General features: G+C 40.8%; 1 protein-coding gene across 2 annotated transcripts in view; it reads left to right on the forward strand.

Annotated features, from left to right (window-relative positions):
* The first annotated feature begins 481 nt into the window (after positions 1-481).
* EXOC6 (exocyst complex component 6) overlaps positions 482-17,028 on the forward strand; it is an 87,589-nt gene continuing 71,042 nt past the window's right edge. Inside the window, exon 1 of one of the 2 annotated variants that reach the window (XM_033065865.2) lies at positions 482-609. In XM_033065865.2, coding sequence (XP_032921756.1) covers positions 527-609 — 83 coding nt within the window. In that variant the 5' untranslated portion in view covers positions 482-526. The remainder of the gene's footprint in view (positions 610-17,028) is intronic. The other variant, XM_033065866.2, reaches the window with a different exon arrangement.

The raw sequence follows: 17,028 nt of genomic DNA on the forward strand, positions 1-17,028 counted from the left end.
AACAAGACCATACCACGAAACAAACCAGAACTAGCTCAGTGAAAAAGGCGGTGTTGAACCCTACAAGCCCTCGAGGTGTGTGTGCAGCGCGGCGTGCAGCCGCTCCGGCCGGGACAGGGCACGGGCCGCGGTTGGTGCGTCCCTCGTTTGTCACAGCGCGCTGAGCGGGCGGCAGCGGCTGGCGCCGGGCACACGCAGCTGCCCGCGGTCTCTGCCGGGCACCAGTGCGCGGAGGTGCCATGGGGACAGAGGGGCTTTGCTGGGCTCCCCGGCCTGGCCCTGACCCTGACAGGGGCAGCGGAGTACCGCCGAGCTGGTGGGAACCCGAGGAGCGCGGCCCGGCACGACCTGCGCACCCTCACCTGCACCTGTCCCTGCTCCTCCCTCCTCCTCCTCGCCACCCCGCCGCCCCGCGAGCACCGGGAAAGCCTCCCCGGCGGCTCCCGTGCTCTCCGCCTGGCTCCGCCGCCGCTCCTCCCTCGGCGCCTCCCGCAGCGGCGCGGCCGGCGGGTCCCTCCCATCCAAGATGGCGGAGAGTCTCCCCGAGCATGATCGGATCCTGCAGGAGATCGAGAGCACCGACACGGCCTGCGTGGGACCCACCCTGAGGTGCGAGGCGTGGGGGCCGCGGCGCCGCCAGCGGCCGAAGCTCCCCGGCCCTGCCCGCTCGCCGGCCCGGGGAGCCGCGGCGCGGCCCGGCCGCGCTCTCTGACAGCTGCTCCCCAGGGGCCGCCCGCAGCGCCGCCGGCGAGAGCGGCCGCGCCGGGCGCGGAGGGGACGCGCAGCCCCCGGTGCCGCTCCGCGGGGCCCGGCCGCCGCCCCCCGCGCCGGGCGCTGCGGGGCGCAGGGAAGGGGCCGTGCGACGCGGGCAGGGAACGGGGCTGTCACGCCGTGCCGGGACGCTGGCAGGGAACGGAGGCCGAGCGGAGACGGCGGCCGTGGCCCTGCTCTCGGCTGGCCGCTCTCTGGCATTGTGTCCCGGGGAAGCAGCCGGGCACGGCGCGGCTCCGGCGCGGCTGGAGTGCGGCCTCGGGCCGGGGCGGCCCTGGGCCCGGCGCGGGTGGCCCAGTGCCGGCCTTTGCTTGGACACGAATCAGCCCCCTGGCTGTGCCGGCACCCCCGGTTCTGTGCTGAGAACGGGGCCGAAACTGTATCATGGGTGGGTGTTGCAGTGCCCCACTATGCTACCTCTAAAGGATGCGGTCTGAAACCTACCCCCCTGGCCAGTTTCCTTGGAAATGTGACAGTGTTCAGAGCATTTCTGGTGTGCCATGACTTCAATGGTTTGGTTTGCTGTCGTTTTCCTCCGATTCCACATACTGCCAAATGGCTTGACCTGCAGTTGAAGACAAGGTTTTGTATAACCTTTCTTGTTCGCGGCGAATGTGGAAGTGCCTTACACTTAGAGCTGGGGAGATAAAGGCAGGGCCTGTGGAGAGTGAGTTGGGTTGTAGGGGAAACACAGGAAAGGGGATCTTCATCATAGAGCTTTGCTGGTGCTTCCCCGATTAAAGATGTCTGAAAGAAGTAAAAAAGCATAGGCACCAGCCAGACGGGGGAGAGAGAACTGTGGATTTGAATGTTATCTCTTTGAGAAGATACAGCGAGCCTGTGTGCAGAAAACTGGAAAAGGCAGTTTGTGTGGTAGCGTGCTGCAAAGCAGTGAGCATGGTGCTGCTGGCTGTTCCTGCAGTGGGAATGGTGCCTGCTGGAGAGTGTGGACATGGCTGGAAAAGGATACATGCATGAGTGAGCAACGCAGTCCTGAGAACTGGTGAAAGAAGAGTTTCTGTTGTATGCCAAATGGATCATTTTGCACATCACGGCAGTTGATTTTGAGGTTGGCTGCGTGTGTCTGCAGTGGACCCTCCAAAGCTGTGTTGGAGGTGGCAGTCTGGGCATTTATGTGAGGCTGGGGCTAATCAGTCCTCTGAGAGCCCCCGTGGGGAGTGTGGGGGATTCGTCTAGACATCACACGGGAGCTACTTGCTGGCTCAGCCTGGTCTTGGAGGTCAGCTTGGAGCAAACTGTGCTCTGATCTCCCCTTATGCTCCTTAAACACAGCTGCTGTTGGGAATACAGTGTGGAGATGCTGAAGCTGAGCATCACAAGGAGCCTCACCTGTAAGAGTCTGTGGGCTTAGGCTGACAGAAAGTAGCTGGAGTGCTTTCAGACTTGAGCTGTCCCTGGAGGCAGTTTCACCATGTTTCACTTAACAAGCCCAGGCAGGTTGAAGCTGGTGCCTGCAAAAAAACCACAACAAAATATTAATTGCAGTTTCTCCACCATCTTCAATATAGAGCTTATATCAGAGTAACCTGTACAAGGGACAAACTGAGTATTTAGCTACACAGCAGAAGAAGGCATCCACAGGTGTGGATGAGGAAGGGACTGTAGAAATCTCTTATTCATATTAAGCATTTTAAAATGTGCTGATGTTTTTTTAAATACTAAAACTTAATTTCTTTTTTTTTTCCTACATGTTCCTGTCCTATCACTGACTTTCCAGTAAGGGAATTTTGCATTGCTGACTTTGATGATTTTAGGGAAAAAGTGCATGTTGGTCTGATTTAACCTCTAGTATTTAATTACAAATAAAAAAACCTGAGGTGAAAGAGTGGTTACACCCGGCTGAGTGTTTTGAAAGAAGTCCACCAAGCACCACAGAAATATACTTCTACTCCATAAGAACAGCAGTGTTTAAGATCAAAACTTGAGCTGTCTGCTCAGCTCTGTGTTATAACTTGTGAATTGCAATTCACAAATTACAATTGTGAAACTGAAAAGTCTGAAGTCCCACATCAAACTGCAAGATCTATTTCAATGAAAGAAGCATGAATGTAAAATGGAGCATTATTTTCTGCATGAGATCTAGGTTTTACTTGCTAAACAATATGAATCAAAGAAATGAGTTGAGTAATTCTATGTGCAGTTGCATAAGGCTACAACATGAAATGATCCATTGATTTCCAGTCACAAAAGCTATTGAAGCCAGTTGTCTTGCATAATGACTGAGATTACATTAATTTCATTATGTGAAGTGGAATATTTTTGTAATCTCCGATTTGTAATGCTGGGAGAATATTTATAGCGTTGCCACATGAAGTAAAGTACCAACACACCTACTTAAATAGAACAAAAGAAGGGACTTGAGGTGAGTGGTTTGGATAAGTAGCATGAGGTAATATTAAATGCTGAAGATTGTCAGATATGCAAGATCTGACTTATCCTTAATTGTTAATATCAAGATTTTAATGTCTTCCTAGTGCATCCATGCTTCACAAAGGAAGTGTGTACTTTTTTTTTCCTTGTGTGCCCGAAATACATTTTTCCTCCTGTTTTTCTTCATTGTTTTCTTGCTGGTTGGGTATAGCTGTCCCTGCCAGCGTGTAGTTTCCTACCCTGCTACCAGAGTGGCAGCACTTGTTCTTACGATATAAAAAATAATAGCATTTAATGATATATAATAGTTTTGTTATAATTTACAGGAAAAGAACAGCATACAGACTGATCATGCAGGTGATTTTCTACTGCTGAGATCTACCCATAAAGAGGAATGTGAAATGCAGATCCTGTTTAGGAAGAATCAACATACAACTAGTGCAGTTTGGGTTATCTGCTGCTTAGAGTACTGCTTTAGACTGCTCTGCATCTCACAAAATGAAGAGATTGTATTGGATTAAATTAATTTTCCTTTTAGATTTTAACTGGATGAATTTATTGCTATAAATTTGCTGCTATTTTACTTGCATCTCTAAATTCAGAAACGCATGCTGAATCATTACAAATGAGACCTAAGCCAACATGCCTTTCATTAAATAGGCAGACTCTGTATATAGCAAGCCAGGATTATTTTTTTAAAATCAGACTCTGTGAAGCTTTTATCAGCATATTTTTGGCTTTAATGGCTAACAGAATGAGATTAATGACAAAACTTGTTAAAGGCTCATCACTCTCACCTTTGTATATAACATGTTAATATTGTATAATTCCTGTTGCATACATACTTTTGAGCTTCTCTCAGAACTATCACATTTTTAATCTTTAGAAAGGAAAGACAAAAATAAAGGCAGTTCCTTCCCATAATCCTCTCAACAACAGCAGAAAAATCAGAAAGTTAATAACAAAAAAATTAAGGCCCTCACTTAAAGCTATGTCTTAACACTTCTTGAATCGTCAGTTGGACATGCTGTGATAGCTAGTAAAACAGATTCTCTTCAGAGGAAAATAATTGACCTTATTTGATGTTTGGTTTATGGTTAGTTGAAAAAGGTCAAAGTGGAACTTGACAGAGGAGAAGTTGTTCTGCCAGTGGCCTGTCTACTATAGCTATGAGTCTCTTTGAGTCTGTAGTAATGTATAGTATTTCAAAGCTATTTTAAAAGATAAATGAATTAACTCTTAAACTCTAGCTTGGCAATATATTTCATAAGCATATGGTAGACTTTCTCGAAACACTTTATCTTGCGAGCTTTGCGTCACTAAGTCTGCAGTGTTCTGTGTTTCCCATACGCAGCCTGTCGGGGGAGTACCTCCATGCCCACAGTCCGTTGACTGAACAAAAATACAAAAGTAAAATTAAATATAAAAACTGTGGGGGATTTGATAATGGAAATTTTGTTGCTAAGGTGAAGTTGATAAGGAGGTGCTATGTCTACAGATGTTTCTGTAAGTGGAATGTACTCTGTAGCTTTAACCCACCATCACAGCTTGGAAAGTGCTCCTCAAAAGTCAGTGTAATAATGCTTTTAATCAGATTCTCTCTTCTTGAAATGTCATCGCCAAGCTATTGGCTGGTAGATGTTAGAGCCTCTTCTAGGTTGCTCTAAGTTATACATGAAACTTCTTTGCTGAGTTCTTAGAGAGCTTCCTGTGAAAACATTTTGCTGTCCTGTTGTCTCTGGCTGCAGCAATCACACCCACAAGCAGTTGGTGCATTTCTGTCTGATGCTGCAGTATGCTGCAGTCACCTTCCACTGATCTAGGACTGCATTGCACTGGTAAAAAGCAGCACTGAGCTGAGACTCAAAGCAAAATAATTTCTGTATGGTGCTGCATTTTTCTCATTTAGTTTAAACAGAGTTTGGAGGTCAGACGTCATAAATGAGTTTGGCTAAAGTGTTAGAACCAATTGATAGGTGTTCATTCTGGACTTCTGTCCTTGAGTTGCAGAAAAACCAAAGGTAAAAGCTGCACTTTGGTAGGACATCGTTACAAAAACTAAGCAAGACTGTTTTGTCCTTTACTGATCAATGTCTCTAAGAAAATTCGAAATTAGAGATATGGAGTGAGAGTCTAATTCTGCTGCTTTTACTGTGTTATGGTACACATTGCAACTGCAGGTGCTTTGCCTGGACTTGGGTCTGTAATTTGTATTTTGGAGATATTCTTGGCCTTTCTAAAGCAAAATGAGCAAGGTGCTTAAATGTTATGTAACTTCAGTTTTACAGAAAGTGTACATTGCAGTTTCCAGCAGACATGATTTAGGTTTGTGATTGTGGGTCTTCAACACAGCAGTTAGTAAGCAGTAGCATAGGCAGTATGAATGAAATCTTAAAGTGTGGGAAGATTTTATAGCATTTACAGAATTGCAGGCAGGGAAATACTTTTTCTGCCTGTGGTCTATTGGGATTTGTAATGTGGTTATCCAATAACAAAATGTGGTTGCCTTCATTTTTCTCCTGTGGTCTTACTTGTCTGGTACAATTGTCTAAAGTAATTTTTCTGTGTTTTCATTATTTTGGTTTTGGAGCATGAGCCAGCAATTGGCATTTTTGTCTATAGCTTAGTCTTGTTTCAAATAAAGAGCAGATGTAAGAGTACTCTGAGATCATCAGCCAGTGCTTTAGAATTTTAATGGTTTGATCATATATTTTTATTAAATATAATATGATAATGTTTTACAGAATTGTAAGCTATTGGTTTGAAAATCGGTAGATCGTATCTTTACTAGTGGTCAGTTTTCAAGCCCTTCTCAGTGTTCAAGTTAATGTGTTTTGTTCTTGGTTCCCTTTCAAAGAGAAGTTACAAAGGAGCCCCAAAGAACTGGAAATTCCTTGTGTGATAGCTGTGATCTCTTTTGGATCAGGACTGTACTCTCATGTATATTGGCTGTGGTTTAGCCTCAGCCAGCAGCCAAGCCCACCTAGCTGCTCATTCACTCCCCCACATGCAGCATGGGGGAGAGACTCAGAAGGGTAGAAGCTGCAAAACTTGTGGGTTAGGATAAAAACAGTTTAATAAGAGAAGCAAAGGCTACACACACAAGCAAAGCAAGGAATGCATTCACTGCATCCCATGGGTGTTCAGCCTTGTCCAGGACAGCAGGACCCCATTGCACATAGTGGTTACTTTGGAGCACAGAATCACAGAATGAAGTAGGTTGGAAAAGACCTTTGAGATCATTGAGTCCGACCTGTGACCTAATACCTCCTCATGAACTAAATAAACCATGGCATTGAGTGCCACATCCAGTCTTCTTTTGAAACACATCCAGGGACAGTGACTCTACCACCTCGCCGGACAGACGATTCCAGAGCCCAGTCACTCTTTCAGTGAAGAATTTTTTCCTAATCTCTAACCTAAACTTCCCTTGGCACAGCTTAAGGCTGTGTCCTCTTCTTATGTCAGTTGTTACCTGGGAGAAGAGACCAACCCCCACCTGACTACAACCGCCTTTCAGGGAACTGTAGAGAGTGATAAGGTCACCCTGAGTCTCCTTTTCTCCAGGCTGAACAGCCCCAGCTGCCTCAGCTGTTCCTCACAGGGTTTGTGTTCCAAGCCCCTCCCCAGCCTTGCTACTTCCTCTGGACGCACTCAAGTATCTTCATGTCCTTCCTAAACTGAGGGCCCAGAACTGGCCACAACACTCAAGGTGTGACCTCACCAGTACCAAGTACAGGGGAAGAATGACCTCCCTGCTCCTGCTGGCCACACTGTTCCATTGGCCTTCTTGGCCACCAAGGCACACTGCAGGCTCATGTCCAACCTGCTGTTGACCAATACCCCTGGGTCCCTTTCTGCCTGGGCACTGTCCAGCCTGTCTATCTCCAGCCTGTAGCACTGCAGGGGCTTGTTGTGGCAAAATGTCATCACTCCCAATGTTCCCCCCTTCCTCCTTGTTCCCCCACTTCATGTACTGAGCAGGATGCCCTCTGCTGTGGAAAATCCCTTTGGTCAGTTGGGGTCACCTGTCCTGGCTGTGTCTCCCCCCAGCCTCCTCAGCAGCGTGGCAGCACGGAAAGGCCTTGGCTCTGTGTGAGCCCTGCTCAGCAGTGACAACAACATCTCTGTATTATCAGCCCTGTGTGCAGCACAAATCCAAAACACAGCCCCATACCAGCCACTGTGAAGAAAATTAACTCTACCCCAACCCAAACCAGCACATATGTTTATATATCAGTTAATCTTTACTATAACAGCTAACTTTTGTTTTATGACTGGGTTGTTATGGAGTAAGGAGAATGACCTACTTGCTGTGAACCAGCATATCCTAAAAAAATAGAGGATTGCCTTTAGTGTCACTTGCATATTTTGTTACTTGGTGCAGGATTAGATGGTATTCCAGGTATTTAAGTTGAAAGACAACAGTCAGATAAAGCAGCTGTATATGTGATGTATATTGCCATGAAGGAGCAATTTTTTTTTATTGCTAGTCCATTATATAGAGTCAAAAGGGCATATGAAGAGTGTATTCTGTAGACTGATTAATCTGGCATTCAGCAGCAGAACTGAAGTACTGATTTTTCTGTAGCCTGGTCATATTTGCCATTGGTAGCAAAAGTGTTTTAGAAGGAATCACTTACATTGCTGCAAGTTTCAATATATTACTTCTCAAGTTTTTATAAAGCCTGAAACCATTTGCAGGTAATCATATCTGCACTGCATTTTTTTGTTGTGAAAAAATCTTTAAGTTCAATGCTGATTAAGTTTTTCATGAAATACGTGTCTGCAGATCAGGTTATCTTGATCTTTTAACTGTTCATGCATCAGCTTCTGACTCAGTTCTTGCAGTGATTTCCAAATGAGCAACTGTCAAGTGAAGCTTTAACCTAGCTAGTAACCTGTGTGAATTGTTCTGAAATAGCTCTCTCCAATTTCACAAGCATTACCAAAGAGCTTGAAATTGTCCCAGTGTTTAGGAAACAAACTTCAAAACACATTAAAGCTTTTAAAATAGGGGAATCATCTGATACATCATCATCAGAGTGGTATACTTAATAGATGTTTCATGCAGTTTGTGTCATTGTCTCATTTAAATTCAGCCTTCTCTTCATAAGAACAGCCTATGCTTGTGCACTCTTACATCAATGACATTCAGAAAAGCCAGTTCTTACTCTTGTCATCTCTTCATTGACTTGTTCCTCAAGCTGATTTTATTCAGCATCTGGTGACCCAGATTTTGGACCTACCATGTGCATAGGAAGTGCATAATTTTACATCCTTCACAAATGCCAGTCACACGGGTGCTTACTTCCTTGCAGAGTTTTTTGGAAAGCCAGCAGCATAGCCTGTGCTCCAGCTTGCTTTGTGTGTGGCTGAACTATTGATACCTACCTAAGGAACCTTAGCATAATTCAGTTACATAGAAGCCTGGTTTTGACTGGTAAGTGCTGGTGTATTTGCAAGTTTTGTTATGTTGCATTTTATGTATTATACTACTAAAATGAGCTCATTCAAATTGAAGAGGAGTCATATGTCTTAAATAATGCTTTTAAGATAATACCAGAAAAGGATTTGCAAATAGGAAACTATTTTCATGGGTTGTAGTAAACTATTAAATACTAACTCATTCAAAAATACAGACCTAGCTTTGCATCAGCATCAAGTAATCACAGGGCATTTTATCTTGCTAAGGGCTTGCTGTGGCTAGTTGTAAAATCTAGCTGTGGCTAGTCTTTCTGGCTATTTTCTGGTGATGGTTGAAATGCCCAAGCCTAATCCCTGTCATCACAGAGCTTGGTACAACAGTAACAGTTCAATTTGAGGTTCAGCTTGATGAAGTATTTTCAACAATGCTTCTCTTCCTCATCTTGTACCTGTTTACTATGGAGCTATCTGTACTCCTGACAAACTGGGTCCTGTGCAGGAAGGAGTTAATGATGTCTCCTGGGCCCTGGCTGAAGCCCTTCCCACACCTCAACCTTTGCCAGTAATAGCAAACTAGTAGGGAACTTAATCACTGATGGAGGTATTAAGAAGGAAGGAAACAGATTTTAGGGTGCATCAGCCTTAATGGAAAGATAGGATTGGACAAAGAAGACCTAAAGGACACTGGGGATTTATTTATTTTTTTTCACTATATCATGAGAATAATGTTCAGTTCTAATAGTGCGAGTGGGATTTTCACTGTGTCTCAGGGAAAGTAATTTGCTTGCAAAATTGCAGTGAGTGTAACTTGCAATTCTCCTGTGAATCAGAGTAATACAAAATTAATAAAGCATGTACTATCATATATGTACCTGGGGGATACTTTTGAGACATTTCAGCTTCAAAAGGAAATGTTTAAACTATTAAGTTTTGGGACTTTCACAGTTTGCACGCTTCCATAGGCATAGTGTGACTTTGGAGGATTTTTACCCATTTTGTTTACGGAAGCAATGTTTTCTTACAAGTTTTGTTTTCAGTTAATTTCAACATTAAAGTGACATAGTAGATACTGTTTTATACTGTGTATTTGTTCTGGTATGTTTCATAAACTTAGGAAGCTGCAAAGAAACATATTTTCTTTTTCAAGCAGGTAGAGAACTGGAGTTAGTTGCATCACACTCTTAATGGCCTCCTAACTGAGAGAAACTCTGAGTTTCAGTTCAGCTTCTGAATTGAAAACAGCCTTTTTTTTTAGATGTCTTATTTTCTTCAGTGATCCTGGGAGATGCGCAAAGAATATGCAGCACAGGCTGTTGTTTTACGTGAATTAATACATGATGATTTTTAAAATTTATTTTTATGTATGTGTGAGCTCACAGAGTTAACAAAAATGAATAATAGAAAGTCATTCTAAAATACAAGCTTTCATGTTATAATGTTTGCAGAGGAGTGTGACACAGAATGGTCTGGTTTGATCTGTATTGAATAGAATATATTCTTAATCAAATTGCTTTTGAAACTTTTTAATTACTGGGTATTTTATCTGGAAGTTCTTTAATTTCTGAAATTATGTATTTACATCTGTGTAGCGTTGATATTCAAAGCTTATTGAAATAAGTAACTTACACATTTCTGACATTAAATATTCTGCTCTATTTCATATGTCTTGTGAAGAGACATATATGAGATTGTTGAAATATGAAATTTATTTTCTTCCAAAACAATTGGTGTGTATTTATCTTGAAGATTATGTCTCAAGTGCTCTAGATAAAGTTGACAGATTAGCTAGATGTTGTAATAGATGTCAAATTATTTCTGGTACACGTGTAATATAAATCTCTCTAATTTTTAAAAAAATAACGTAGAAGCTCACAATTTGGTTTACAGATGAATCCATTGCTCCCTAAAAGATAACAATTTATGTAACAAACAGTCTCTGGAAATATTAAGGGAAGATAAAAATATTGCTATGTAGACTTGAGTTTCCTACTTCATATTCTAGGAAATAACAGGTTCCAGCTACATCCACTTGTATCCATGTAGGCATATGAAACAGATGGCCAAGCTTGGCACTTCATTCGTGCCGATAGCCGGTACCAGAGCAAGCAAAGCTGCCGTTTCCTTTGCTGCCTTTTTATCTGCTATTACAACACAAAATTATAGGAAAAAAGTGGCAGCACTGCACTTGTTTTTCAGTTTCTTGCTTCATACATCAGTAAGTCGCACAAAGGCTCAGCAGGAAGAGGCATCTCCTTGGTCAGCAGTGTAAAAACAGGAAGGAGGAAGTCTATTGCAAATCTGGGTGTACTGATTATCAGCTCATGTTTCGCTGCAGAGGATGTCCATTAACAGCCATCAGCATGATCCATTGCTTATCCACATGAGCAATGACTGCTCTAGTGCTGCTACTACAGAATAAGGACCCTGCTTATAGGAAGTAATGTTAACTAACAAACTGTACTCGGCCCTTTCCTGCTCATAGAAACAGGATACTATTAGTGAGAACAATTCACAGAAATTGCACATCCAGGAAAAGCAGGCAAGCAAAGCATAACAGCTAAACTAAGATTAATAAAATCTTTTCTCTGAATAGGCCATAGCTGAGGTCTGTGTTGTTCTGGCATGTAATGTGAGCTTTTAAATAGAGTGGTGAGGTGTAATTATGAGTAAGAATGGCAGAACTGGAACATAGGTAGCATCTGGAATTGAAAGGCTGCTTAGGTTTTAAGAAATGTGCTTATTACCATAACTGCAATTGAATTACAGGAAACACCTGGACATTATTTTATAAAGCTTTTTAGGGTGTATGCAGCCACCTATATGACATTACTCCATGGAAAAATCCTTACAAAGTTTGTAGCTTGTGTAAACAGAAAATATCTTTGTATATTGTAGGACAAAGGAAGTTTCTGCAGTGTTTCCTGTGAAAATGCAGCTCAAATGGAGTGTGTGATACAGTATCGTGGTTAGGGATGCAATGGTTATAGTCACAGTGTGACAGAGCTGTTTCAAGGGCAGAATCTTAATTTCCATTGTCAGTGTTTTGTGCTTGCATTGATCCCACTAAACTCAGCATGCAAATTTGAATTGTAATTATTACTTTATTTTAGAATTTTATTTTAAAAAATATATTTTTTGTTTCATTTTGGGATTTTTTCTCAAGGAAAGGAAAAATAGGGAGAGCATCTAGGGGGTCACTTCTTGAAGTGTGTGTATGACTAGTTGAGAGCATCCCTAGGACAAAATTGGCATTGGGAGCAAGATAATGAATTCTAAAAACATTATTATCCATAAACACAGTTTCTTCATTTGAGAGTTGGTTATTTGTGTGTTTTGTTTAAAGTATTAATTTGAAACGTTTAATAAAAAGTGCATTTTTGGGGGGATTTTTTTTTGTGCTTTCGTTTAATTGATCAAAGTAATCAGTAGGTTTTTTTCCCCTCCATGCTGCTTAGTTTGAAGCTCTACAAATGAATCTTTTTCTTTTGCTTCCGTTGGAGGTCAGAAGTTGCATGGTCAGACTTGCATTCCATGTCAAACTCGTGCAACTGTTGTACAGATACGTGTAATTCCTGTCATTGTCACAGCATTCATGGAGTTGTAACTGATTGGCACTTACTGAGTGGTTATCAGTATCCTGAAAGGAATGTGTACATACAGTTTTTTATTGCTTCATATGTCTTGTGTAATCAGGAAATGAAAGACTTTGTGGCAATATAGGCAGGGGTGGGGAAACCTGCAATTCTTCCTAGAAATGGGACAGAACAGGATGAGTTGGGGGAGGTGTGAAAATGGTGGAAGGTGGCAAGTCATTAATAAGGAGTTTCTTCATCCTCTAAAAAGACTGATGTTTTTTTCTCTTTTCTTCTGACATGTTTTTTGGCTACTTTAAAGTATGAGGTCTGTTTTAAAAGTCTCTGCTGCTGCTAGAACCTATTATAAAAGATTACTAGGAGGAGAATTGTTCTCTCAAAAAGTTTACAGTAATGCTCCATAAGCTCAGATTTGTCTTTCCTGAATATAGATTGCAATTAAAAGTTGAATCATTGCCCATTTAAAAAAACCACACAAAATCCCAAAACCTTCAAGAAATAATAATTTTTTTAAAACTCCCATGGGATTTGTTAAATATTACTTTTTTCTTTATCTAATAGACTGTTCTAGTAATAATTTTCAAGTGAGAGAGTTAACACCAACCAGGAATTCATATTATCTTCTGTTTTCTTATGAAAGTATAGGTATTTTATTTTTAATAAAATAAACTCTTCAACTTCATTTTTTGGCCTGAAGCCTGAGTTCTTGAGCAGTTCTTCTCTCCTTCAAAAAGTTACAGCTATTGCTATATAGATATGAGACAAAATTACTTTAGTTCCTATTCTGATTCTTGAAATCTATTTTTCCATGCTCAAACAAGAAGATTACAGTAGAAGTTGTACTTAGGTGTGGTTATCGTAGTTTTCTCCTCTAAACGCCATAGATGTGGAGATAGACTGGAGTTAAGGAGGGAAAAAAGCAAATTTGAGATATTTACTCAACTTCCAGAAAGTGATTTTGGGTTCTTCAGCTTTTACACTTACTAGTCTATATGCACTTCTATTGCCTGCCCTTCCCAGTCAATGTATTAAATTAATTTCTGGGCTTATACAATTTTTTTTTTCTTCTAACTTTTTATTTCCCTCCTTGTTGGTGAAATTCTCATCCTCTTTTACTCCTACCTACAGTTAGGCATTTAAGGATATGTATCCTGATTGCATGCAGAGAAATATTTGTATGAAATGATAGAAATATATTTTTGAAGTGAGATGTAACCATTTGTGAAGACATTTATGATGCTCACTTAGAGTGATCGTGTGTATGTATGGAGTTGTCATTATGGAATAGATCAGATTATTTCAGGATAATTTATTTTGAATATTAATTTTTTTTAAGGGTTGTGTGGAATTCTTGGCTTGTAAAGTTTAACCGTTTTTAACTTAATTTTAGTTCTCTGGAGATAAGCTTTTTTACTTAACCGTTGATATTTTTGTGCATAGGATGGTGCCCTCTGGTGCTTCAGTGTATTTTTGCATGTAAACACAAAAAGTCATCAGTAAGACCTATAAAATACACATTTATTGTTTTCAATTGGAAAATGGTCACACATCTGAAAATCCTCCTTCGTTATTTCTTGAGATCTGAATTCAAATCTGTTTATCCTTGTCATTCTCCCTTCAGCCTACCTGGTAAGAATGATCAAGGTAAAAATATTCCTATTGCAATAAAATGTATCCGGTGAACTCGGACATTTTTCTCGTTTAGGTCAGTCTCTGACTACTCCTGGTTTATTCTTTTTCCTTTTTCAAGTACTTTCTACGCTATCTTCTTCTTGCCTAGACTGGCATTAATGACTCATCCAATTTTTGGAATGAGTCAAAAAAACAAGTGTCTCAGTTTATATACAGGGTTCTGGGAATATAGACAGATAACCTGCTACACATTACCAGGAAAGCTGTTCAGCTCTGCGTATGTTCTTCACGGGTCTCTGCTTGCCTTATTCATTAGGAAAGAAATTAGTACCTGTCCTGTCACTGATTTGCCATACTGGTGGCTAAGTAGTCATTTAATTTAAAGTTCTCTCATTCCAGGCTGAAAATTAAGATGATAACGTTATATTGGTTTGGGTTTTTTGGGTACCAAAATAAATTATAAACTTCTGTCTCCAACATTAGTGATTTTCTCCTTTTTTTAAAATCCAGTCTGAAGACTCATACCAAGAAAAAAACTTTCTTGTTGAAGTTTCATGGTATGAATCAACCACTAGTAGTCTATAGGGTCCTGTAGTTGTGCAGATCAGAGGTTGAAAGCAATTTTAATAAAAACGGATCATGTCTTTCAGTTTTTTTCAGTTCAGATTTGTGCTGTGTTTCAGACCATCAGCATCCATTTCAGGGGCCCAAAAGCAAAGGAGATCCTTGGGGCTCTTCATTCAGAGGTGTATAAATGTAAACAAAACCTGAAAGAACCGTGTGTTGCACATGTAAAAACTCCTTTGGTATCCTAGGCACATTTGTCCCTTGTTTTGACTTTTCCTACTGCTGGATGTGAAGCGATTTACAGTGAGAGAGAGATTTTTAGAGTAGACATAATTGCATTGTCATCTCCTGAAGAAGTGGAGCTAGAAGGGTTACTACTTCCTCGCTTGCTTTTGAACAGAACTCTGTGTGTATTGTAAATTCAGTTAATTTTGTCTTGAAATTTTAAAGAATTATCTCTAGGATGATTTTAGGATTTTGTGTCTCTCCAAGATACTGCAGTATTGGTGATTTGATTTGTCTGCCTAATAATTTAGCTCTCAAAAGTGGAGAATTGTTATCAACATCTCTTGCAGTATCATTATCTGTTGAAAAGTACACTTTCAGATAATTTTTAAGAGGTAGCAATTCTTTATTAATTATAATAATTATTATTATATCTTGATTTAGATAGGTGTGGGTAATCTTTGAAATATGTGTGTGTATGTATGGAAAATGAGCTTCAGTATCAGAAATAAGCTCTGATGTGTGATGTTCCCTAACAGGTAAATCAAGTGTGTATTGTCTCGGTTGTGTTAGCAGATTTGAGAAAAAAACCTAATTTCTGTCCACAGACAAAGATGGCCTGGCTCTCCAGTGTACACTTACATTTTCAAAAACACTGGTTGTTTTAGGCCACATGTAGTTCTGAAACCCCTAAACTGTGTGTGTAAAGTATCCTAAGGGAGTCAATAAACCTGTTTATTAATCTTCTTCTCAACGTATATGAGAAGACTGTGATACAAAGAGTGAATTTCTTTTCAGTACTCTGATGATTTGTTTCTGTAAAGGCAAGCAGTTCTGTCTCGGGGGTTTTCTCACGCGTGTGCTGACAAGCGTTGGTTTGTTGTTCCCACAAGGTGGAGCTGTTTGCGTAGGTAATTAACATGGAATTTGTAGTACTAGTGCATCTTAGGGAGGTCTGTCAAAATACTGGTTTAAATCACAGATCACAATTTTGTTAGTATCCTTGCAGAAAAGGGTACAATGTACACAAAATAGTAACTATTATTTTAAGAAGGTAGGGTAATCTTGTGATTAAGGTATTGGGAAAGTATTGCTTTCTTCCCCTTTATTTTGAACATTTATTCCCTGTATTATTTTCAATTAAATGTTATGATAATACCCCTGAGATTAAAAAACAGTACTTTGTTATAATTAACTTTAAACTAAAGCGACCTTAATGTTGAGGAAAACATAATCAACACATATTTTTATAACAGTGAAAACTGTATTGCCTAGTCTATATTGTATGTACTTCCGGAACTTCTGACTGTGTTTTCTGGAATTTTTTGGTATCATTTTAAAGAGAAATCTTCTGATTCCTTTGGTCAGTATTGTAAGAGCATGTCTGAAAGTGTGAAATGGATCAAAAGTTTTCAAGGCAGTTATTGGGTACTGCCAAAACATCCTGCAATAACTAAGTCCAAAAACACAGTGTATTGCTACTATCAAAGAAGGTTTGGTGGTACAAAGTCAAGTATGCAGTTCCTCTTGTACAATCTTTTCTCAGTCTCATTCTTATTTTAATTACATTTTCTTTACTGAGTTTTACTGCTCTTTTAATTTATGATTGCATGACACAATTTGCAGTTTGGGCACATGGTGATAGAAGTTCCCTGTCTTTTGGATAATGATGCTCTTTTCTCACTTCTCTTTGAGAACACTGGAAGGAGACCTAAACCTGGAGGCTTCTTCCACCCTTAAACAAAAGGCCTAAAGAAAGCAGTAATAAATTTAACTTTCTCTTCTGTTTAAGGTTTGTTTTTTTGTTTGGTATTTTGTGTGTGTGTTTGGGTTTTTTGTATGTTTGGTTGGATTTGTTGCATTTTTGTTTGGCTGGGGTTTATTTTGTTTGTTTGTTTTGGTTTTGGTTGGGCTTTTGTTGGTTTGATTTTTTTTGGATTTTTTTTTTCTTTAGCATGCAGTGCAGTATAGGTATACTACAGGTATATAGTATGGTGCAGTATAGCCCAATTTGAGGAGGCTCATGCTTGCCAGATGTCTGGGAAGGCACCTTAATGCCTCTGGTCCTCCTAATCTTCTTTTCTTCTTCAAGAACTCTGACGACAGTTGGATGCCCCTCTGTATCCACCCTGTAGCTTCCAGCATCTCTGACCCTTTCTTAACAGAGCAGCACTCATGTAACTGCAGTGTGTATTTTGGAGTGCTACCACATCAGTCATTGAACTTTCTTTCTGAATTTTCTTATCCCTTCCCCGTTTCTGTACAGGTGACAGTGCTATAGTCCACGTGCTTGTCCCTGTGTCTTCTCCTGCAGAACTCAATGCCCACTCTGTCTGCACCTTTCTTTCCTCCCAGGCCAGGATGCTGCTTCTCCCTTCAGCCAGCACTGGATTCTGTGTGTGGGTATTGCCCTGGTGATGCA

Source organism: Catharus ustulatus, chromosome 8 (assembly GCF_009819885.2).
Source record: "Catharus ustulatus isolate bCatUst1 chromosome 8, bCatUst1.pri.v2, whole genome shotgun sequence".
Taxonomy (NCBI): Eukaryota; Metazoa; Chordata; class Aves; order Passeriformes; family Turdidae; genus Catharus; species Catharus ustulatus.